We start from the raw sequence: 25,855 nt of genomic DNA on the forward strand, positions 1-25,855 counted from the left end.
CCTCCCTTACATGTTCCAAAATCAACCCTACACACAACGAGACACAGAGCCCACCTTTTGTGGCTGCCTGTTCCCAAGAGCCCCGCTCCGCTCTCCCCTGCTCCCCTCCTCTGTACCTGCAGTGCAAAAACCCCACTCCACTGTAGTCCAGTTTCCATAAGTAGATGGATGCTATTTCTGCTGTGCTGCTCGGATGCCAGTGCACAGGGCAGCCCATCTGCCTATAGTACCCGTTTTTCCATGCACGCTGAACAACTCCAACAGCAGCATTTAATTGAGCTGCTCCACGCTGCCAGATCGGCAGCTTTCTATATAAAGCAAACATATTTTTGCAGGAGTAGTATCATAACGTGGCAAAATTCAGAAAGATTCCCCTTAGTGTCTCGTGGCTACTCGTTTATTCCTCTCCTCAGCCTGTGTCTCACCCACAGGAACCGTACATCTGTGGCAGAATGGGCAGGGAGGTACAGTTTGTATTTATAGGATGTCAGGCCTCTGCTAGCACACACTGACAGCACAAGCCTCCATTTTGAGCCTCATGTTCAAAACTGTATTATAGCAGTTACATTTCAAAGTTCATTTTCTCACAAATGCTTTTCCCCTCTGCTTTCTCCCTTCCTTTCCTTCTCCCTCATGAATTCCCAAAAGTCCTCCTCTGCTCTCCATAAAACCTGCTTGCATGTTTTGACACTTTAATCCCAGAGCCTTACTCCTTTTTCCTCTCCTTGCTCACTGGTGTTTTGTAAGCATATAGAGAGCAGTTTTTATCTACAACTCTTTATGTAAGCGCCACTTCTCCCCTAAACTACTATTTTATACCATACACCTTCTGTCTGATCAGGCAGACTGCATCATGCAATAAACACAGGTGGCAAAACCAATCAAGAATTAGTATCTTGGGATAAGATAGAGAGACTGGATCATCTTCACAACTAAGAATTATTCACAAAGGCAGTATCTGATATAGTCATATGTCCACTTAAAAATTAATAACAACTAAATTTCAGCTGTAACATTAAATCACATCTTATATTTATAAGCATTGGGAGCCAAAATCTTTACTTCACTTGGGCCAAGAAGGAGGATGGACAGTTGTTGCATTTGCTATAAACACATACGGTTTGGTATTGACACACCTGGGTTCTCTGGATCGGATACAACACCAGTGAACCAAGATGAAGTATTACATCTACGTTTCTCCATACGTCTAGCTCTATATTTGGCTGCTTGTTAAGGCCATATTCTCACCAACAATTACACACACATTTAACTTCACCACCAAGGAGAGTTCCATTAATTTCAGGGAGACTGCTCGTGGCAGCGGGGCAAGCACGTGTGTGCAGCGATGGGGCCTATGAGCAGCAGCATAAACCCACTTGAATATTCTGCAGCTCTTCTTTGTTGTTATTTGAATATGATTTGAAAAAATTAAGAACACTTTCCAAGTGCCTGGCTTATTTCATGTGTCTTATAAAGGAAACGTAACATAAGAAGAGGGAGGTGAGCTTTTATATTTTTTACCAGTGAGTCTGAGTTACAGACTATCCTCAATTCAAGGCAGAAACTGTGTAACAGCTGAACTATCACTTTAAAACACACACGTAGATGACTTTACTGTCATCACTAAACACACGCAAATTTTTATTTGTGAGTATCTAAACTATTTTTCAGCCACCAAAACTAAAGGAAACAGAAAGAAAACCCAGGCAAGCCCATCATGTCTCTGTTTGCTGAAATTTTGCCTCTTACGAAAGCAACCCGTCTGATGACAAATAGTTTCTACGTATCTACGTAACGTTCAGCCTGAAATCTGGAAGTCCAAGACATTTCCCAAGAGCTGAAGTCCAAATTATACTGTTAAAAGATTTCTGCTGAAGCCCTGGCAGGCTCCTCAGTGCTGCAGGTGCTGCTGTAGTCCCAGTCACTCTCCGTTTATATTAAGTCTCTTTCTTCAAATGAGTATTTTAAAGATTTTACTGGTGATAGTACACTTCCAAATTCACCAATTCACTTCAAAAATTCTTTTTTTTTTTTTTACCCCTTCAATCAGGGTTTTTTCCCCCCAAAACTGAGTCAGCTCGGCGAGGCCTAGCTTGTGCTCCACGCTACAGCCCTGCAGAACGTGCACAGGCGGTCCCACGGCGTGACCAAAACAACCCACGGCTCGTAACTGCATCTGATCTTAAAACACTACTTCAAAATACTCTGAAATAACGAGCCTGACAAACGCTTGTCCTCTCCGATATCGGTATTTGGACCTTTCCCTTCCTTGAAAGCCACAGCCCGCATTTGTAAATGTCTCTCCTGAAAAACACGAGCAGGTAACCCAAACGAGCCGCTGGAACAGCACCTGGAGCCCGGCTCTGCCAGCGCTCCAACGCGCGGTACCTCAATTCCTGGTGCGACAGCGGAGGCTGCCGAGCCCGCCGGGGCCGGGGCCGTGCCCGCCCGACCCTGCACTGCTCCGCGGCCCCAGCGCGGCCGCGCTTCCCTCCGGGACCGACATCCTCCCTCCGTTTCCCCCAAACGATTCCCCGACTTCCTCCCTTCCTCTTCCTCCTCTCCCCGGCCTGGCCGCACGTCCCTCGGCACCCCGGCCCCGGCGCGGGGAGCGGTGTCCGGCCCTCCCGCGCTCGCCGCGCCGCTCGCCCGCGGCCGCTGTCACTGCCCTGCCCTGTTTATCTCCCAGGCTCCCCGCGGGCCCCACGCCGCGGCATCCCCGGCCCCCTCCCCACGCCCGCCCGAGGCCCGCTGCCGCTCCGGCGACGGGCGCTGCCCCGCGGGCGGAGAGCGGCCCCGCGCCGCCGCTCCGTACCTGCCCCGGCCCCTCCCGCGGTGCCCCGGGCGCTGCCCGAGCCCTCCCCGCCGCTCCCCCGCACCGCGCCGGTCCCCCCGGCGGCCCCGGCCCCACCGCCCCGGGCGCTGCTATAGCGGATCCCCGCGGCCCCGGGTGGGCCCTGCGGCTCCGCTCCCCCCCCCCGGCCCCACCTCTCTTCCCCGGCCTCGCCGTGCCCGGGCTGGGGCCGGTGCCCCGGCGGGGAGAGGACGGCCCGCGGCCCCTTACCCAGCAGGAGGAGCCGGTGCGTGGCCCTATAGACCTGCTTGTCCTTCTGCAGCTGCTTCTCGATCTTCTTGTTAGCCTCCCGCTGCGCCTTCTCCTCGTTGCGCTGATCCTCCGTCTTGCTGTTCCCTAAACAGCCCATCTTGGGGAGGGGAAGGCAGGGACGCGGGGCGAGGGGACGGGAGGCGGCCGGGGCTGCCGGGGGGAGGGAGGGAGGGAGGGAGGCACTCCCGGGCTCCCTTCTTCTTCTTCCTCCTCCTCCTCCTCCTCCTCCCCCCCTACTCGCTGCTGTGGCGGCCGCTGCCCAGAGCCAGAGACATGGAGAGCGCCGAGCCCGAAGCCAGCCGAGGGGGGGCCGATAGCGATGACTTTGCTGCCGCTCCGCCGGGCCTCCTCCCCGGCAGCTGCAGCTGCCTCTCCTCCCCCGCCCCCCGCCGATCCCCTCGGCGCACCTTTCCCGGGGGGTGCGGAGCGATCCGCGGGGATCTCCGCGCCCCGGCCGGGCCGCCGGCTCCTCTAGAGGCAGCAGAAATGCCCCCCCCCGCGCCGCACGCACAGGAACAAATCCAGCTTCAGTGCCACCCCCAAAAAAATAATAATCCTCTTTAGATCCAAAGGCACGGGCTCCAGGCGCGGAAACCTCCCCAAATCCTCGGCGGGGAGGATCGGGAAACGTCTCTTCCTCGCCTCTCCCCCCGCGCCGCGGGGGTCACGCAGCCCCGGTCCCTTCCCTCGCCGGCCGCCGCAGCTCCTCGCCCTCCGGCCGCCGCGGGTCCTTCCTCCCGCACCGGGCGGGGGGGTCGAAGCCAAACCCCCCCCTTTTTTTTCCTCCTTTTTTTTTTTTTTTCCTCCCCTCTCCTTGCTGTTGCTCTTTTCACATGCGGTTTCCAGGCGGCTGAATCCTCTCGGCAAGAAGAAAATACAAAATAAAATTTAAAAGAAAAAAAAAAAAAAAAAAAAAAAGCGCCCGTTTGCTCTGTGCCCCGAGCAGAACCTGTCCCTCACGGGCGGATTTTTCCCCGTCTTATTTTTCCTGCTCTCTCCCGCATTTTTTTTTTTTTCCCTCTCCTTTTTTTTTTTTTTTTTCCCTTTCCTTTTTTTTTTTTTCCCTTCCCCTATTGAGCGGCTCCGCGGCGGCGGAGCGCGGGGTGGGGCGAGCGGGCCCACACTGCACGCTGGGAGCGAGCGGGGCCGCTCACATGATGCCCGCGTCACCCCGCGCCGCCGCCGGCGCCCTCTTCGAACCGGCCCCGCGGCCGCCCCGGGCCCCGCGGCCGCCCCCCGCCCCGCGGGATGCAGGCACCCGGAGCCGCGCTTGGAGTTAATAGGATTCTGAATAAATTGTACGGGAGTCGTGCCCCGCGGCGCCTTGTGCTACGCTTGAAAATAATTAATGGGGAAGTTATGGTAGTGAATGGTTTGAGTCTGGTTTTGGGTGGATGCGCTTCCCGGCCGCGGGGCTGCTCGCTCGCACCCCGCGATTCGCCGGGCTCCTTCCCGGCTAGGAGGGGAGGTTCAAGGTACCTGGGGATGCCGTGTGCACCATCAGAGTACCAGTGGATGCACACACTTGCTTCTACATGTGGTTTTACCCCCTGTCTAGCTCCATTCTCTTCTCTAAAATATGTTTTGGAAACCCCATTACAAAAATTACACAACTTATCAGTTACACCTCGAAAACAAAGCCTGGCGCTTTGCTCTTTGTGTAACCCTGTTCACTAAAATACACAGGTAGTTTTTCTCTATGCACACATCCCCACACATGAGTTAGTGAAATGCCCTTTACTATACAAATATTATTTACCCTCATTTGCAAAATTCAGTTATCTACCACACTGTTCCCACGAACACACCTTCTTACATCATTCAGTTACTATATTTAGAAACACCCACAGTAAAATAATTATGTGAATAGAGCAAACAACTAGGAGGTCACAGCTAATGTCATCAAATACATCTGTTAAGCTGCCCTTGCTGAAAGAGGGGAGGACCGCAGGAGAAACAGGGAACATCACATCACAGTTTTTAAATGCCACAGAGCTTAAGAGTTCTGCAGTCACTGGAGGAGAGACTCTTACTGGTGTCCCTAGGTATTCTTTTAGGCTAAGAGCAGTTTTGAAAGGTCTTAGAGAAACTTGGCTCAGCAATGCCCAGATTCATCTGCAGCAAAGATGGTAATAATTTCTTGTATCTTTAATAGGTTATTTATTTGTATAGTTTCATGTAATAGACAATATTCAAATATATTTTAACTGTGGCGTTTACAAGGCATAGAGGACACAAAAAAGCAGAATTCAGACTGAAAATTGTAAAGCCTTATACTTCTTTTATGGTTTCAGGTATGAAGAGAATGCAGAAATGCCAGTACCTCTCACCTCACACAGGAGGGAAAATCTGCCCCAGCCTCCAGGCTTTGCTTCCCTCCGGGTCCTACCTGGGGGGAAGGGAGCCCATCTCTAGCTAAAAACGTGAAGGAATACACAAACAAGATGAAAAATATTGTTGGAGATAAACAAAAGGGTAAAATCTTGGTGAATGGTGTCTGTACAGGATGGGTAAATATGCCAAAGCATCCATGGACAAGGGAGTCACGGCTGTGTAAATGCTGTTGTCCAGCAGTGCACACCCATCCCTTCCCAAACAGAAACCAGGACAGGCTCTTCGAGGTTAAACTCTGACAGGAATCACTGCCCCCCTGCTGCAGATATCCTGTGTCTCTGTCTCTAGGCTAAGCAAAGCATGAGGTAGCTGAAAAACACAGCTAATTCACAAAGCTCCCAGTTACTTACAACAGAATTAAGAATTAGCTCGGTGTATTACAAGTGTTACTAAAGTGTGAAAGTGTCAAAAGCTACAGAAAACAAAGAAGAAAACTCCCACATTGTGTAACTTGTCAGCAATTACAGACTTTTTTTGTCTTTCTGAAATATGACAGGACTCGGGACATCAGGCACCATCCGCACTTCACAAAGCCAGTGAACTGCCACGAGTTTTTTCACTGCTGTCATGATTAGGAGCCCATCATTTGAAGAGTGAGCATACCAACACATTAGCTGTTCTCACTCTTTTTTATTTGTTTAAATAACATAATGCTGCTAATGTGTCTTTGGAATAAATTGTGTTTCTTATTGGAACTAGTTCCATTCGCTTCCATCTTGTAAAAATCCATGAACTTCAGTTTCACGAGACTCCTGCCATCAGAAGGGTAAATGCAGGCACAATCTGACCCCTGACTCACCACAGAATTAAAACTTGCTTCCGAAGAACCTGCAGCCTTAGGAACAAATAATGCAAAGATAAAATAACTATATTGTATGGGCATAGTGCCTCTGTGAAAAATGTCTAACTATTTGAAGCTTGAAAATAGGGTGTTAAAGGACACTGCTGCATGTTAAATGAAAATGTTTTCCAAAAGGATAAGGTAACAAGAACGTGGAAATGGCTATAAAAGGACATCAGAAGACTTACAGCTATTGACTCAGTCCTGCACTATTTAAATTAATGGGAAATACAAGGTGGCACACAGAAGATGGCGAGTATTGCAAATTTACAGATTAAATTCAGATTCACTGACGTTCCTTCTGTGTTTTTTATTTTTCAGTCTAAAGTAAATGCAAAGAGTCTGACACACCAACATGCATCTCGGCATAAGGATTTCACAAAAAGAACAGGGGGGTTGGCAGTGTGAAACAATATTCTGCTGTTTTCACTTCTCAAACCAGAAAGGATCTCACAAGGAGCAGCAGCAGGATAATTCAAAGCAGTAATATTTCAATTGACTATTTGGGAGAAAAGGAGGATGTACAAAAGTTCCTTGTATCTATAATCCATTTCAGACCACTTGATAGTTTTAGCTAATAGATTTTTAGTCCCATTGACCTAATTTCTATTACATCCTAATGAAAATCATGAGATCTCTTAATTTTCTTAACTTCTTTCTTGAAAGATGGATTCTTTTTCCATTTTCCTTCCACAGCTTTTGCCCCAAAATCTACTCCCTGGTGTCTGAGAATGAAGAAGGATTTGTAACAATATCCTAATCCTGTAAATAAACCTGAACTTTACTCTTGAGCAGTCCTATTGAAGTGCATAACTTACGCAGACTTTACTCTTCCCAGCTAGGACAACTATATTAGCTTGATTTAGAAATGGGTAAAAAGATGTAGATATAAAGTAGAAGCAGACTATCAATAGCAGTAGGAGAGAGAACTTGTTGAAAAGTTCACATATTTTATGCTTCCCCCACTCTATACACATAAACTTCTGTCTTTTAAGATTTACATGTAATACCTGCTGATATAATCATTCAAGAGGACCTCAAGAAAAATACTACCTTTTTACTTTATATCTGACAGACTGTTACATGTATGTCAATGCATTTATTTGTGGTAGTCTCCCTTTTTGTGCATGAGGATATTCACACTAATATAGGTAAGAGACAAGGAAATACTGTTGTAAAGTTCACAAATGTTGGCTGGAAATGTAGATGCAAGACTTGGTTTTGGAGTTAACTATTGCCTTAACTGAGTAGATTCTGAGCCTTTTGAAAAACGGCTTTTCAGACTCATATTCCATGTTGTTCTGTTCTTTTCTCTTTTTAACTAAGTGGATAAAACTTTCTGCTTACAGTTCTGATGTTGCATCAGTTTTACTCCCAATTGACCAGAGTCAGGCTCTGAATTCACTCGAATTACTCTTTGTATTTACAGCTGATTATGAGACCCAGATCAGATGCCCATCTTACCCCACAGTTTCCTCCCAAACCCTCCAGGTGACAAACACCCTTATTTCCTATTGCAAATAATTCACATTTGTTTATGAGTTGAAGGCACTGAGCACTTGGATGCCTCCAGGAAAGAAGAAATGGTTAACTAATTTTCAGATGGGACAGTTGTGCATTTCCTTACGGGCTCTTGCTGTCCACAGTGAATGTGACCTCGTAAACTTTTGGCTGTGAACTGTGGGGGTGGAGTTGTGACCAAGCCAATGTGCTCATTTGGAAGAGAAGACACAGACGACATCTCGCTCCAGCATCCCTTAGCAACTGGACTGAAATGGCACTGCAGCCTCTGAGGAGGTTGTCAGCCTTCCTTGCGTCTGGAATAGCCTGTACTCCAGTTCCTACCACGGCTCAGGAGACACAGCAGAGAGGACAAAATCTGTAGCTCAGAAAGTAAAAGCAACGGTGCTGATCTAATTGTACAATTTCCTTTGTTTGTTTGTAGGAAATAGCATATTTTCAGCAAGTCTTTTCCATGGAAGGATACAGAACTCAGTTAACCTGGGGGACACATGAAACAACATATATTATAGCAACACCTGGATTTTTGTTCAGGAGCCTACATTACCCCATGCTTCATTTTACTGTCCTACAAATCCACAGTGCCGTGGCTGAGCGGTTGGAACTGACCTCCCTCTTTTAAAAGCAGGGATTAACTCTGAAACAGATTGACTCTTTCAGTTAAAGGACAATTTTTAATAGCACACACTGCATATTTTTGTGTATGGATACCGCTCTGGCTTGAAGTTAGTTAAATTTGGGGTCTTCATCCTGGACTGGTAGTTGAGTATCAAACCTACCAACCTCAATGTATTTAATCCCCAGTAAACTTAATCTTTTAGTTACAGATAAGGATTAATTAAGGTTCTGATTTAGACTTAGATCAGTGGGGGGGTTTTTCATCTAAAAAAAACTGCCATGGCTTCTTGCAGTGACTCAGGTCTGCTGCTCATGTTTTCCTTAGATGGAGCCATCCTCCACGAGCTATCGAGCTATCGTACCGAAAATCCTTTGGACTCTGGGAAGAACGAAACGTGGTGATAAAAAGGGAGACGGTTTCAAAGTCTCCAAATTACCCTTTGACCTGCTGAACAAGGAACCCTTGAGTAATCTCAAGCCCGTTTAAAGGAGAAACAAACAAATTAAAGCCAAACAATAATCTAAAAAGGAAAACCAAAGCAAACAGATTGGAATTGGAGCAAGAATTCAATGTGGGGTTTTTTTTCATCTGTTTCCTTTGTGGGGGCCAGAACAAAAATCACTTCAAAAACCATTCAGAGGTAAACAAGGTAGGAAATGCAGCCATTACCAATCAAACCCTGGGAGGGCAAAGCAGGATCATCACGTGAAAGGACAAGTTTGTCTGTCAGATGGGAAGAAGTGAGTGCAATGAAACGAGCATTGTCAGGGAGGAATTAATGCACCGCTAATGTATTCAATAAAGAACAAACACAAAACACTTAACTACAGATACTCCAAAACAAACAGAATGAAAAGGAGATACTTCTCTCTCTGGCAAAGAAGAAGAATTTTTCCATACAGAAATTCTAAACTTAAAAGGGATTTTTGTTTTGTTTTTAAATAAAAACAAGCCCAAATCTACTAATAGAATTAACCAAGATCTTCCTTTAAACCAAAGAAAAGAAACCCCTTGCCTCCCTCCTTTCACTTCGAGGCTTTCCTTCAGAAACATTAAAAGAGACTTTAAGGAACTAATGGAATTACGGAAATAACACACTGAGCAACAGCTTTTCACTTAGTAGCTTTTCTTATTTTCATGTAGTTCTTTTTCTTGATATTTCTTCTCACTCTTCATGCATTCTGCACTGCACTTTATTAAAAAAGAAAAAAACCCTCTTATGTAACAGAAGTAGCAGCACATCCTAGCACTCCACATAACACATATGGAATGCCGATTAAAAAAAAAAATTGGAACAAGTCTTTTCTCATATTTAGTTTCAGTATTTGTCAACATTCACTGCAGACCTAGCCCTGACTGCAAACTTTTTTCATAAAGAAATATCCTGCTTTAATCCTTGTTACGTTTGAGTCACAAAGCCCAGGGAGGCAGTAGTAGCAGAGGCTGTTTTCTGAATACTGGTTATAGTTAATTCCTGCAAAGAAGCACAAAACTGCCAAGCTTTTCTCCTGCCCGGGGGTCAGCAGAGGAGAGGAGGCTCCTGCCTTCACCTCCCCAGCACACAGGGCAGCCCAGCACCAGCCACACTTCCCACCGGAGCAGGGTGGCAGCTGGGGCTGAGCCTGACCCAGCCTGACTCAGGGAGAATGGTGAGCCATCCCTCCATGCCAATATTATTTGTTACTGACACGGCATTCTCATTTTATGGTGCATAACAGGAAAGGGAATAAGAAGATTGTTAAAATAGTTCTTGCTAAGTTGTCACACAGGTTTTAATGTGCTGTAAACATTCCTCTCCTTCTTTTACATTTTTTTAAATAGAATGACGTCCAGGCTTTCATGCTCAAAATAACTTCACATTTTAGTGCTAGCAAACCACAATACTCTCAATACCAGCAGCTATTAGAGACGATCTGCAAGGAAAACAGGACTGTGATTTTGCTACTCCATCTCTCCATTGCTAAAGGCCTAAAAGTTTTCCTTTTGAAAATGGCTATTTTCTCCCATCTTTTTCTTTAGATGAAAAAACGTTAAGTCTAGGTCCTAAGATTACATACTGACACAGTTATAGAATAGGGGTCTTTTGTACCCTGTTTTTCCTGGAAGAATCTGTCTGTCTGGCAAACTAACAGCACCATTACGTCTTAAGTGCCTTGATGTTAAATTAAGAGTGCCCCACGTGCCCTAGGGCAGTTGCAGAATTTAGACCCTTTTTGCAGTGAAAAAGTCTTTCTGGTGTGGGGGGTTTTTTGTGTCTATTAGATTTTAGAAATGTATATGAACCAATTGATTGTCTGTAAGGCTTTAGGTGCACAGTGAAAGGTTTTCTTTGTTGCTCTATCTCAGGCAAAGGCAGGGAAGAGACATCCATGGCCAGGGCTGGCAGAAGCAGGCAGGAGCTGGGTCAGAACCTGCGGTCCAGTACTGGATTTTGCCTCTGCAACATCAAAACCAGCAGAGGTGAAGAATTATCCCCTCCTGTGGATGATCAGACCTGTCTGAGTGCTCACAAACTGTGAATGGAGACAAGATGAGCATGGGGATCAAACAGGGGAACAGGATCCAGCAGACCTGATCTACTGCAGATGGTTCAATCCAGCACAGCCACCGATCCGTGGGTGACCTTGGACGAGCCACTTCCCTTTTTTGTGCCTCTTTGTCCAGCTATCTTTTATCTGCCTCTCTTACAGGTTGTGAGCTGTTTGCTTCCGACATGTCTGCACAGCACTGAGAACCAAGGGGCCCTGGTCTCACTGGTGACCTTTAAGCCCTTCTGCTACATGTTTCATCATAAAATAATTATTCAAAAAGGAAGAAAGTTTTTTTAATAGTCTGCCTTCCTTTTCTTAACAGCACTCAAACTCAGACATTTTCAGCAACATTTCATGAAAAAGAAAATAGGCTATATTCAAAATCTTAATGCTGTTTCTCTTAAATGAAAATGGTGAGAAAGCTGCTAGTACTCTGTCAAGTCCATCTCCCACAGGCCCTCCAGCAAAACCAGGGAAAGCTAGAACCATGCTGGCTACATTCAAAGTACCAGACAAAGATACTTTTTATTTTGAAAATAGGAAAAAACAATGCCTGCACACTTCTCAGTCTTTCTTTGCCCACCATGAAGCACCCACCAGGACAGAAACCCAGTGCTGTGTTCTTCTGCAGGTCACTCCCAGTTTGCTTTATGCTCTCTGGTGTTAAAATAACGAATTTGTTTTTCCATTGCTCCCTTGTCTAACTGTGACCTGTTCCCTTCTGAAGCAATCAGCTTTTTACAGCTCCGTCTCTGCTGTGCAAACAGAGAACGAGCACAGCTGAGCCCCCAGAGCTCTGGGGCCAGGAGCTCCCTCCACCCTGGACCTGGACCCGCTTCCTGGGTGTCATCCCCAGAGAATGAGCTCCCCAAAATCTCCCACTGCCCATGGTGAGCCCCCTCCCCTCTGCTCGGTGGGATCACAGCCGTGTCAGCATTCCCACGTTTGATGGAAAGCCCTTGGAACATCCAGGGAACCAGGGATGCTGCAAGGGGCCAGGGATTCGATGGCTTTGAGCCTGCTGCCACCACCCCTGCAGCCCCATAAAACACAAGAGTGGCTGGTAACCCGCCCTGCCCTCAACCCCAGCCCTGGGGTGACAGCTGGGGAGCTCCTGTGCCCTCCAGCCCTGTGCCGTGGGGCACGTGGAAGATGCCGGATCCCCCCGGCCATGGCAGTCCCAGGCTGAAGGCAGGGCCCTCCTGCGTGGCTGCACTTCACACCCTATATATAAAATACACAGCTGTACAGTGAGTCTGAAACATTCTTTCTATGAATTGGTGTTACTGAAGGATATATATACTAACTCCATACATGTGAGAGTTAAGGAAGATTTGTCCAAGAAACTACTTCCAGAGGAAGTGCTGGGCAGCCACATTATTTGTTTTATTTAAAATGATTTCAGGCTCGATAATGTCTCTTTATCAAAACTACACATGTGCTGAGCATGCACAGTGCTGTGTGTTGTGAGCCATACAGGAAGGGGTGGATTTAATTTATTTCTTTATTATGAATATTGTGGGGCTGTAAGGAGAATCCTGGCCGACAGCGTGAAATAAAGCAAAACTTTCAGAGGATATTTTGGGAGCTGAAGTTCCTGTGCTGCCTTTTCAAATTCAGTCTTAAATTCTGTATTCCTAATCCTCTGTTCTGTCTGGACCATTTCATAAATGGACATGTATATTATTACAAAGCTGAGCAAGTACCTCCTAACATTTGCCATTAATATTCATTTGAAAGAAAAATGGAGTTTCAGTTTCCTGGTTTTCGTTCCCTCGAGTGAGGAGACCAGTGAGGGAGTTTATAAATTCACAATTTTGGCAGGCAAAAGGGACCAAGGCAATTGTGACACACCAAAAATAGTTCTCCATCAAAATGATAACCCTGCTTTGTTTTGCAAACATAATTTTGGCTATAAGGTTTGTTTACATGTATTTGGTTTTATACCCCCCATGGTGGATCAAAGCACTCTGTACCCAGCTGAATGACAATGGCCCGAAGCAGAAAGAACCACCATGACCAGCACAAACCATCTTTCAGCATAGATATAAAAAGAATTAATTCTTCTCCACCCTAAAAGCTGGTTTGGAGGGAAGAAAGCTGGCTAGAAAGAATGGAATTCTGACTCTCTATGGGTCAGTGTGGGCTGCACTGGAGGGAAGGCAGAAGAGCTGCTGGGTGTAGGGACCATGACCCAATCTAAGACACACCAGCCACAAGATCAAACTGTGCAGCAGCAACTTACAAGAATGCTCTTTTTCACTGATCTGTATATGCTTACAACTGCTTAAGAGTACAGTTAAAAAGGCTAAGAAATTCCTTGCCCAAGGACGAATAAAAGATTTCCTGTTACCAGAGAGTTGAAACTGAGATTGTATCATGGAATTAAGAATGTGAAGTACTGAAGCAGTGCTTCCACCAGCTGAAAAATGACTGCAGGATCTCACTGCCCCAAAGAGTGTCCTCAAGCAGGTCTCTTTATGGAAGCATCAATATGAAGTCTGCAATGATCAGGTGAGAGGTAGCAGCAGGACAGAGGCTCACTGGCAAACACTCCAAACTGATCTGCCTAAAGAAAAGGTGGCACAAGACACAACAGAAATAACCTACCATGGCCTGAGACCTCCTGCCCTAACAACAATTCTGTAATAGTTAGTCTCTTAATACCCAAGTAAGAAACCTTTTTATTGCATCAAGTTCTCATGTCTAGACAGATCCACATCACAGAATGAATCACTACCTTTGAAGACCCGAGCTGAAGAGCACTCCATGGTGGAAAGCCACTATCTGGGCACATCAACACTTGGGGAACAATTTTCTGGAGACAGGTTTTTCAGTGTGTTTCAGTAAGGTTTACTGGCTGTGAGAAACTCTGGTTTTCCAACAGTATCCTTAAAAGACTGATAAGAAAGCAGTATAGGGTTAGCAAAGGAACCTCTTAAACACAGAGTCTTAAGTCTTCAAAAATACCCCAACTTCCCCCCACAAAAAAATTAAAAAGCTAACAAAAACACATAAGCAAGGCAAAAATACATGGAAAAAACCAAACAGGCTTGAATTAATCTCTTAGCCTGATTATGCCTTTCCTAACAGCAATGATTCTGCCTCCTCTCTGTCTAGAAACTTTTACTTCTTTGTGAAACAGCACCTATTCCCTAAATAATGGGAACTCTTCTGCCACTCTGCTTTGGCTTCAAAGATTCCTTTATTTGTTTCTTTCCAGAACTGCCAATCAGCTTCTCTGCAAAATGGTCACTGTCTTACAGAATTCTTTTCCTCAATATTTTAGATGATTCCCAGCTTTCTCACTTGTCCTTTTGGAGGTGCTCCTCTCCCTGGCAAGGGCATAGGCCATCTCCAACATGAGCCTGTATTTTAATTCAGCACAGATGTTAAAGCACAGGGCAAAAGATTTGGTGAAGGTGAAGGTGTTCTCAAAAGCTGTTCTCAAAACCACAGTTTGACTCACATATGCCCCCAAACAATCATACATTAGCAATTATAATGATCTTTAATTAAAAAAAGAAATATGTTGCTGCTCTTACAGATAAGGATCTATAGAAATACTTGTATAGGTGCCATGAAAGTTTATTTTTCAAACTACATTTCAGTGAAGGAGTTTTTAACTACCTTACCTGCATTACTCGAATTCTACTCTAAAATGAACTTCTTTGAAGTTTTCTTATTAGAATAGCTTTAAAAATAAGCAGTTTGAATTATTTTTCTATGAACCACCTAATCTTCTTAAGTAGTAAAAAGTTAACTTCATCTTAAGTCATTCCACTTGGAAAAAAGCAATGAAAAAGCAGTAGATTCACCCATCTAGCCCTACATTTTCTCTAAATTTCATCTAACCTCTGATTGTTACAATTTTTCATGGTAAAGCCTTCTGAGTGTTTTTAGCCAACAGACTTTGGCTTTTATACTGGAAAGTCTGTTATATAAATGTCACTTTCATTTATATCTTCAGATATAACAAAGTCATTAATGCAGTTGATTCCTAAGAAAACTTGTATTTTAGAAACTTCTAGCTCTGGTACTGCATAAACATGTCTAATGCAGAGCATGAGAAGATGACACCTTGGAGATGCTACCCATTTTAGATCAGGAGTAGAAGCTAAATTCTCACTCTTGATATGAACATCAGTTGTCAATGACACATTTCATTTCCAGAGAGCCACGATCTCCTAACTACATTTTGTAGCTACACTCACATTACTCTGTAGAGAGTTGTGGCTTGGATCCTAAGGTCTCACAAGACAAAAATTTGGGGTTGGATGCCACGGCACTAAAATTGCTCTTCAGGAGATTCCGTCCCTCTTGAAACCAGAACCCAAAAAACCCTCTCCTCCTGTTTTTTAGTCCTGCTCAAAACCAAATATTGGAAGCAGGTTAAGATCTACAAACTAACAGATCTGGCCTCTTGCCACATGCCATATTAAGATGCCATATTTAGCTCCTCGTTCCCTAATAATCAGACATTTAACCCTGTTCCCTCCAGCCCTTTCATCTACTTCCAGTATGCTGCTAACCAAGATGTCTTTCACTCTTTCTTTCTTCCATTTCTCGTTGCTGTTTTACACACCATTAGTGCTGCTATCCCATGGCACTGGAAAAGGGACTGTGGTGCTCCCTCTGCTGCCTGCTGGGCTCTGCAGCAACGCGGCAAGAGGTGGTGAGGAATCCTCAGCAGAAGGAATTACTATGTTGTGAAAATTCACGTTGTTACATGTATGAAACCCAAAAATGCCAACCAGGGAAACCTCTCCCCAGTATTCTCCACAGACCTCTTGTGTGGCTTGCAAGGAGCTAAGAACCTCCTGCCAGAGCCCCTCAGGAGTGCGGGCAAGACCCAGAGTAGGGAGTAAAGAACACAAATGGATGGGATAACACTATCTAGCTTTGGTTTCTGGGCATTCCTCGTGGGAAGAGGCCCGGCTCAAGGCTGTCGCTGGTTGCAATGTTCCTGTCACACGGTCCTTGACACCGCTACCGGAGCGGCAGTCGCTGCAAGGAGCCTGTTGCAGAACTCCTTGTGCAAGGTTAGTTCCCAGCTGATCACAGCCATGTGAGCATAAAGTCCTCTTCATTCTGTTGAGGAGGCTGTTGTCAGGGCTATGGAGGACTGTGGACAGCCAATTATCTAAAGAATTCTCTGGAAACCCTAACAACATGGAGCGCTCTGTCCCTCAGCTTCTGTGCCCGCAGCCCGGGTGCTGTGTCTGTCCTTCCCACGGGTGATTCAGCAGCAAAGAATATTTACTGTTATTTAACAATGCAGTGGTCTACAGACATAACTTATGACTCAACAGAAAACACACTGGGTGCAGACCTTCTAAAGAAATGATCAACAGATTGTGTCTCGCGTTTAAAAAAAAAGGAAATATTTTATTTATTTGAGGATCATATGAGAATAAAATGGATGAAGTGGAAGATACCTTCATGCTGCTTTTTGAAATTACAGTCTTGGTTGAATACTTTTAGAAATAATTAATGTGTAGGATATTATGGATTAAGGAAAGGTTCACTGGATTCTGTCTGAAACTTCTGAAAAATAAGTCTTCAAGTCTTTGTTTATGTTGGCAAGTAACCCAGCTGGGTATAAAAGCCAAAGGTATGATTGACTACCTCACATATTTTACAACTGTTACACAAAATAGGTATTTTAGAATTTACATCCTTACAGAAGGATCCTTAAATAGACTTTCTTACAGCACTTAAAACAAACATACTTTAGGACATACTTCCTGTTTCGTTACTGTACTTAACTTACTTTTCCTTCAACAAAGATCCAAAAATTTAAGGGTACAAAGATCACAGAAACCTATCTTACTGTTTTAAAATACTGAAATTGTTTAAAGAATACGCACAAATCCTTAACAAAAAAAAAATCAGAAGTAGTGAAGACTTTCAAACACATTAGTATGTGTGCATTTAGTACTTAAACATAAAAGGCATGTCTGCATATTGCTCAGAATGGAAGACTCCTACAACTAAAACTCAAATAATAATTAAGCCCCAGATCATTGATTACATGTGCCTGTTACAGACACTGAAAAAGATGATACTGACATTTTCCTCTACTTCCTTTAGCTTTGTGTGCAAAAAATTTGCAGCCCAAATTCATGCAAAGGGATGCAAACTGATTTTTTGGTGGTGTTTAATATTCATCACCAACTTCCAGCGTTGATAAACAGCTTTTGTACGACCTGTAGTTAGAGCTGTGTATCAAATCTGGCACTGGGAAGATCAGTGACAGTGAGTGAGGCAGCTTTTAATGACATGAGTTACTTTATTCAGGTTTTCCGAGTTTCCAGGTGAGCAAACCAATGTCCCACCACTGCTCACCATTCCCATTTATTTTCAGCATCGCTTCCAGTCACACACCTCCTTAATCCTCCACAGAGGCTTTGCAACAGCTCTGTAACTCTCTTATTTGTTTCTAAGTAAGAACATGGATGTTCCTCCTCCTCCCCACTAACAGCACTTTTCATTTACAGAGGGGAAATAGAGCACGTTTCTGCAGAAAAGGAAAAACAAGGATACAGTCTTCCAAACCCTCAGCAGTGAAAGGAATCTCCCCCAGCACTTAATTTGGGAGGAAAGGCTCGAGTATTGCAGAACTGGTTAGAGCTAGAGAGGTTGGTGGCATCCTGCAGGAGCCCAGTTCTGCAACAACTGAAGAACTAATCATATTTTAATCAGAGCCCAGTCACGGCTTCTGCTTTAACTTGATACACTCAAAGGTACTTACAGTTCTGGGAACTAAATTCAGTTTATTAAACAAACCATTTTTCTGCCTTTTTTTTTTTTTTTTTTTTTTTTTTTTTTTTTTTTTTTTGTGATGCGGGATATAACTTCTACAGACACAGTTTTGGGAAGGAACCAGATAAAAGCTGATATTCAGGATGTCTGGGGAATAGTTTCCTAAAGCACATGGAGACCAGATTTCAAAAGGTACAGATGCAGGTATATCTCAACAAGGGCATCCAGCTGAACCCCTGAGGTGGACCTTTTTGGCACACCTACAACAGTAGGCTCTCATAAGGAACTTTGCTGGATTTTTGGATAATTCTAAAAAAGTTATACACCGTTTTACTTTTAAAAGAGAGCACAGGTGACTCTGGGACACAAGGCTACAGATGCACCAGTTGATGCAGGAATTCGTGTCCCCACTCCCTGTGCTGCAGCAGCCACCAGCTTTTTGGAGTTGTACTTCAGCCTTTCAGGCTCTTTCCCTGGATTCAGAGAGGGGAGGCTGAATGTTAGGATTGTTCCTCCTTTTGTTTGCCTATTTCAGACAAGCACCCACAAACGGACACTTAGAAAGATTTAATTGGGAAGCTCACACGTTATGCATGCATAATACCAATGCACAGCAAATTAAAATTAGCAAAAGAACACTAATACTGTATATTTATATTATGGATATTATATTTAAACAAAAAAGCACTTGCCAGCAGGCACAGAAATCTCGTTATTTCAAAATACTCCTGAACATTCACTGATTGCAGTTGGTGTTCTTAGTTTTCCACTTTTTCATTCCCTTTTTTTGTACCTAGCACTAGCATTTTAACTCAAATCCCTGTGAGCAGTGAGCTGTGCCTTCCTTCTCTCAAATGATCACTACAAATTTTCTAACTCAAGCAGTGCAGAATACATCTTGTGATGCAGGGGGTATTTTTACATTAGTCAGGAGAAGATTCTAATACAAATTACATGTATATGAATACATCTAAGCTTGGAATAATTATTAACCTACAACTGTGAGCACACAGAGTCCATCCAGAGCGGATTCAGTGTCCCCTCAACCATCCAGGGAACACACACCCAGGTTCACAGCCAGACCAGACCTGTGTAAGAAATTCTACAGAAATCTGCTTTATTCACAAGTATTATTCTGTTTTAGCTGTTATCTCATGTGAAAACATTATTTCTGTGGCCCTCATCATTTTCAGAATAAAGAATCCAAAATTAATTGCAAAATCTGTGAGTGTTCACTGTAAATCAACAAACTCTGTACAACTTAGCCTATAGTGTCCAGCCCCAAAACCACAAACTGCGCTGAACTTTTTTTTCTTTCTTTTTTTGCCATCTATCTTTTGCAAAGCTGTCGTCTTCTGCTTTCTTGCAAATTCATGGTTTTCAGGGGGTTCTTGTTTCTGCTGCCTTCTCAGATTACAATTTCTTTTGTGTTAATTAAGCTGAAAAATTGAAAGAATGTCGCTGACTCTACAAAGAACACAAAACAGGCTTGCTTGAGAAGCTAAAAATAGATCGCTCTGTTCGGAAGACAGACGACTCAGTCTTCAAACTATTTGTACAATGTGAATTAATTGCAGATGGCCAATTCATTTATTTAGACCTCTGTGACAGAAATGAAAGTGCTACTGCAATGATTATACATCTGCAGAAAGCTCCTTTCAGGTAGTTGGGACTAATGGAAAACCAGGAGGCAGTGCTTTGTTATTTTCTGGAGGTCAGTTTGTCAAAAAGTTTTCTGATGTGATTCTCCCTCTCCAGCCTCCCGGCCCCTCTCCCAACAGTTTGGATTTAAGACGTGAGACTGATGTACACAAACTGAAGTTACAATGGCCTGCTCACATGTACTTCTAGCACTCACAGTGCATGTTGTAAATCAGTAACATTCCTTCGATTAAAATCACGTTTTATGATGTAAATGTTGTAACAAAACCCACCCTGATTATTTAACTTATCTGAAATTAATGCCATTTTTCTTTTTTTTAATGCCTCGGTATTTGTTTTAAATAGAATTTAATTTTTTTTCCTTTTTAGCCTTTCTCCTTAAAAGCAAAAGAAAGCTTAATTTAAAAAAATAATGTTATTGATTTAATGGGAGAGAATTCAGGAAAATCTAAGTGGAAACTGATATTCCATCCTGGCTCTTATTGTTAGATAAACGGGAGGTTTCCAAAAATACCAGCTATTAGACTAGGGCCTATAAACTGTAGCTGTGAAATAAAAATATCATTGAACTAGATAAATTGTTTGGGATACAGAATGATTTGTACTAGAACTTTACAGCAGATCCTGAACAGCATGAAGCCTCCTTTGTGCTAGAAAACTAGAAACGTTGTCATTTGGGAGTCTAAATAATGCCAAGAAAAAGAAACTAAATATCAGAGTCCCTTTTCTCCAACGCCACTGTCTCTCCTTTGCAATTTTACTGCTTTACAGTCTCTAAATCCTTGTTTGCAGCCTTGCTGACTTGAAAAATGTGTAAAAGTTGATCCACGTAGGGTCTGAGCTAACAGAGCTGTAAGAAAACCTCCCAAGAAGCTTCAGGTGATATGATATCTGGCATGCTGATAGTATCACAAAGATTACATTTTTGTGTTACTTTTTAAAAATAAATTTATGTTGGTGCCTGCATTTCAAAGTGTTTATATTACATCTTACAGCTTCTAAATCGAGACTGGAGTTTTTTAAAGGCATTAGGTCTTATAAGCCAAAACTAAAGCTTGATGCAGGAATTAATTAAATTTTCTGCCTAGACAAACGATCGTAATCTATTAAAATTAAAATACCAGTCCTTGCCACTGTTCAGCCTCCTTATAAAACACCTTTTAGGAAGTTACTTAAGCTTAGTAGTTATCACAGATTTAGAAGGGGGCAGGCATAACCCTCTACCCTGTATTTCAAGCTATATTCCTTTGCTGCGACTTCATCCCAACTCCCACCAAGGTCAAGGGAAACAAATTGTTTTCAAGCAATACAAAGCAGGCTGTGCAGTCAGTCTACAGCATCTTTCTCTTGCCTTTATGGACTACAAAAAAAAAGTTTAAATAGAGCTACAAGCTTCTTAACAAGAAAAAAACCTTTCCTCAGGAAAGAAACTTCATAGAATGCCTCTGTAAGATGACCTCCGTCCTGCAGGCTACAAAATGTTTTCATCTACTTCCTGGAAATCCAGGTGATACTCGAGGTGGAGCAGAGGACAATAAAGCTGCTAAATAACAAAGGTCACCTGTCTTCAACTACATCAATAAAAAAGGCTGAGATATCCCCTTGGTTCAGTCCAGGCAGAGATTTAGCAGGGCAGGGGGACACTCAGCACACTGCTACACACAACCTGCTCCTGTCATGAAATTGTACATGCCCCCACCTCATTTTGGAAGAAAACTGAAATTCTTTGGCCCTACATGCAGAGGAGGAATCTGCTGTTGTCCCTCAGGAAGATGCAGTGAGGAAAATGCAGTTGGGGAAGCAGTATTCAGCACACACCAACCAACCGTGTCCTGATGACGAGACACTCCAAAAGCAAGAGCAACAAACCTCCTGATTTTTTATTTTTACTTATTTTCCACTGTAGATTTTTTTTCTTTTATTTATACTCTGTGGTAGAGCAGACTCCATAGGGACCACGTCCTTACACAGACACATCTACCTCCTCGCAGAAGAGAAACATCTTTGTTTACTTAAGCTATTTTAGTTAGACCTAGTTTTTGCTGGTTCTAAAGAGTTTTGTCTTGCTTGTAAAGTAAACACTAACATCTCTGACAGAAGTACCATGTTTGAGTGCCCACTCTCTGTAGACCTCATAAAGGTGACATAAAAATACATAAATATATATATATTTTTTTTTTTTTTTTCACTGCTTGCCAAGATGAATCGTGTCAGCCAAGGTCTTTGTAATAAATAAAATGCTCTCAAAGCATTATCTATTAAAGATAGAGGAGAGCAGGAGTGGAAAATCTTTGCACAGAACCAGAGCAGGGTCTGGTGATATAAAGCAATACACTTATCAAACATCAGGGCTGCAAAAGAGGAGGGCTGGACCCAAATAATGCAGTCAAGGCCTGGGTGTCCTCTCAGTGCTTCCCAGCCCTGGTAGGATTTGCAAAACCTCCAGTATAACGCACACAGAACCCCACGCAGAGCTGGAAAAGTATTTTTTACAGACACCGATAAAGCCTGACACAACGCAAATAACCAGAGCCCATGGGGTGATTTCACCTCAGGTCCATCTGCTCCATTGAAATTTGGGGGCTGAAGGTTTAAAACAAAGCATAAAATGCAGGAAAATGCATGAGGAATACCCCCCACCTCCACACAAACTGTCTGCCCTGAAACTAAATACGCCAGAGGTGAACCACTCTGTCCCTACTGTGATAAGAGCAAAACAGCGAGAAAAGTAAATGGATTGTTGGAAAAATAATCTGTAATTTCTTAATTCCTTGCCAGGATCCCACAAGAAGGCACAGCTCGCCTGTAAACTGACAGCTCAAAAGAAAGCACCCTACTCACTTTTCAGCAATGACATCTTTGATACAAAGCAAGAAAGTGATTTTTTTGTTATTGAAGTAGCCTTTAATGGGTAACGATGAAAATTCAGTGTCTGTGTGCCCCATGAGGGGGGGGAGCACAAGACAGAGAGAGTACGTAAGTAGTGCTTTAGCATTTTTTTCCCAAATTTGTAAGGAATTGTAGTACACCCCCTCTCTAGCACTCTGACTACATGTTCTTAAACAATTTTTGAACCTGGAGGAGTTCTAGAACTTTACATCTTCCCAGCTGAGAGCACAAATAGGAGAAGTGTAAACCCAGCACACTCTGATCAGGTTTGTCCCCTTCTCCGGTGCCCCACATTGGTTTCTTGGAAGCATCCCTGAGGCTCCTGCTGAAGGAGAATGAAGTCAGAGCGTTTACATTAGTTCTTGCATCTCATCAGTCCCTGTCCCAGCAGAAACTTCTCTCTCTGGATGTAATTAAAGCTCAAGGAATAGCCTGTCTTCAAGATGACAGAAATCAGATTCCACTATTAAAAAACAGAGGAAAACCTTCATTGTACAGACTGCAAGATTTCCCTAGTATTGAAAACCAAGATATCCCACTGTTATTCAGGATGACTGAGAAGCTGCAATGTTCATGTTTTCAAAGGTCGCTGTCATGTTTTTATTTCCTCATCAGGTTGCATGAAAGAAGCACTTTCTTTCACTTTGTTGAAAATCCAAGCTATCACATAAATATCAACATGGTTAAGCTAAAATAAATCCATCATCCTGTAAATTTTTAAATAAATCAATATACTGTTATGTTTTGAAATGGTATAAGACAAATTTTCCCCCCTCTCTAATTCAAAACCAGCCTTAACCAATTACTCCAAACTTTTCCCCAGACACATCTCCTTTGGCTACACATTTCACATGAGAACTTCCGAGCCAAAAAGAGTTTTCTTACACAGACAAAATTGGAAATGAGAGATTGAAATCACCCTAATGATAGGTACTGGGTTATGCCTTTCAACTATGGATCCGTGCCCGTATCTCTACAATTGTGACAATATTTTTCCAAGCAGAGTATCATGTTGTATGTAACACTGAAACTTCCTGGTCTCTCTCTGTCTCTGCTGCATGGTTACCATCTTATTTTTATAAGCATTCCATTCCGGGGCTGGCCCTTCAGCTTTGGCAGAGCGAGGCAGCTTCTGCTTTAAAGCGGCTATTTTGCAACTAGCTGCTGCTTGCTGCATCCCTCTTTTCCAGCCAGGGAGTACCTGCAATGTTTTCCTCTCCAGCTACTGAGAAAATGGCACATTCCCACAGGTGCTGTCCCTAAAACAGGGCATGTGCTGGGAATAACCAGAGCCCGCCAAGAATGGCCAGGGTGGGCTCATTTCTGGGTTTTTGGAACAGCTGCAAAATGGCTGGTTTTAAATAAGTTCATTAAAAAGTTTCTAGATTCACATCCTGCTCATGGCTGGCACTTCTGCTACTGGAGCAGGCAGGCTGGCATCAAAGGAGAGTTTTCACTGCCACCCCAAATCAAGGGATAAACACCAGAGGAGCCACAAACAGCACCACCAGGCACTTTTGAACATTGCTGGCTCAAAAGCAGTGGTCAGCAGGGCAATGGCAGCAAACTGCACCCTGTATTCTGAGTGAACTAACTACTGTATGAATTAACTTGACTTGGGCTGGTCAGTAGTGAGAATCCAGCCCTTTACAAATAACAATTAATGTTCTATTTTTACCTTAGAAGCAAACAAACATAAAACCCCAAATGAGTGCATTTAGAGCACCCAAAATGCTAAGCAGTGCCTGGAGGGGAGCTCTGCCTGTCCTGTCCAGGCTGCCAGGGCAGGAACCTTGTTCATAAACAGCTACTTTGTCCTAGAGGTGACATGCTGGTGTCCTTCTCATTTTCCTCAGCCTTTAACTGCTGTAGTTAAGATTCTCACACATAGGTGAACTGCAACCAAGAGAAAAATTCAACCCTGGTCACAGTCCCAGAGGCATCTCAGCCTTCTGGTATGCTTAGGAGCCCTCAGGACATTTTTGGCTGATCTTTACTCCAGATCAGACATCTGTATCAAGGCAGTAAGTACATCATGGATTTTTAGCAGAAGTTCCTTGCTGCTCTGGCAGGCAGTAATTAGATTATGAGAATTACAGAAATGACAGGCTGCTTGTCTATTCTCTGTATGGGCAGCCAGCAACAGCTTGGAGAAGAGTAAAGCACTCAGATTAGTAAAGGGATGAGCTCAATGTAAATCCAACTAATACCAAAATAATATGTATTAACAAATAAGGCCCCTGAACCAGCACATTTACTGCTGCCATGCTCATCCTTATCCACTCCTGGCTCTCTCACCAAACTACTGATGCAAAATGTCCCGTGTATGAGGCCCTCTGGTCATTTGCTTTCCTAGAGCATCTCAGCATCGTGCCTTCCCCTGTATCCCTTGTTCACACAGCTACTAGAAAATCCTAAAGAGGTGGGAAAACACTGGGAACCTGCTTTCACAAAGACTGCAAGCACACGTTGGCAACCGCAATGACAGCTTGCCAGATGCTGGCGTCCAGATGAACATAACAAGCATTCAGCTTTGCTTATAAAATTCCCATATTCAGCACTGCCACAACACACAGCTTTAAAAATTAGAGCAGGGTTTTCCCATATATGGGAAAGCTGACCTGCTGCTGCTGCACCAGCTCCCCAGGCACGAGCAGAACTGTGCAGACCCTGCCTCCTGCTTTGCCTGGGCTCTCTCCCTGCGTGGTCTGGGGTGATGCTGCATTGCAAGAAGCCCCATTATTTCTGTACTGGGCTCACTTGCCAGCTTGACTAAACCTGTTTCAATTAAACGACTCCATTTTTCCAACCCTTCCATCCAGAGTTGCGTTCGTACCTCCAATACTTCCGTGCCCAAAGCTGAGGTGTGAGCAGCAGCATCAACCTCTGGGCTTGCACTGTATGGGAATACAGCCCTTGGGAAGCTCCCTGGGCTAAGGAGCTCCACTTGAGACCCCCGGGTAGGGTCAAGGGATCCCAAGCTTTAACACTCCTGTGCGATCCATGAGCCCCCAGGAGTGGCTGTTTTTAGGATGAGCACTAACAGACATCTCCCTCGGCTATGGGAGAGCATCTGAGCAAACACATTGCTGCAGAGCCCTGGATGGAGGGTGAAGGACCATGCTCCTGAACCACTGGTGGCAGCTGCCAGTAGTTTGTTGGGAATATTCTATTGGTTTGAATGTATGGAGAGCATAGGAAGCTGCGCCAGGACCGCAGCGGAGCCACTGCCGGCAGCTGGAGACTCCTGGCTGGGAGTGGTTCTTGTGCGGGTCTGGGAACACACGGAGCCCTTTAGACCCAAACAGCCCACAAAAGCCTGACCCTAACTGCACGAGCAGCAGTATGTATTTATAAACTCCTAACAAAAAACAGCAGGATGAGCAGGGCTGGGACTATCCAGCTGCAGCTCTGGTTATGCCAGACAGCTGCTCTGTCAAAGCGCTGGGAGAAGCTGCGTTTCCTTGCAGGGGATGCCCTTTGATACTCGGCAGGATCCTGCTTTGGCAGCTCTCTGCTGCCTAATG

General features: G+C 44.0%; 1 protein-coding gene across 6 annotated transcripts in view; it reads right to left on the reverse strand.

Annotated features, from left to right (window-relative positions):
- Positions 1-25,855, reverse strand: part of GNAS (GNAS complex locus) — a 136,079-nt gene that overhangs the window by 83,232 nt on the left and 26,992 nt on the right. Inside the window, exon 1 of one of the 6 annotated variants that reach the window (XM_069034470.1) lies at positions 3,065-4,186. The exons of 3 other annotated variants lie outside the window; for them this stretch is intronic. In XM_069034470.1, the coding sequence (XP_068890571.1) occupies positions 3,065-3,203 (139 nt within the window). In that variant the 5' untranslated portion in view covers positions 3,204-4,186. 2 more of the 6 variants (XM_069034473.1, XM_069034472.1) reach the window with 2 other exon arrangements.

Source organism: Aphelocoma coerulescens, chromosome 20 (assembly GCF_041296385.1).
Source record: "Aphelocoma coerulescens isolate FSJ_1873_10779 chromosome 20, UR_Acoe_1.0, whole genome shotgun sequence".
Lineage (NCBI taxonomy): Eukaryota > Metazoa > Chordata > Aves > Passeriformes > Corvidae > Aphelocoma > Aphelocoma coerulescens.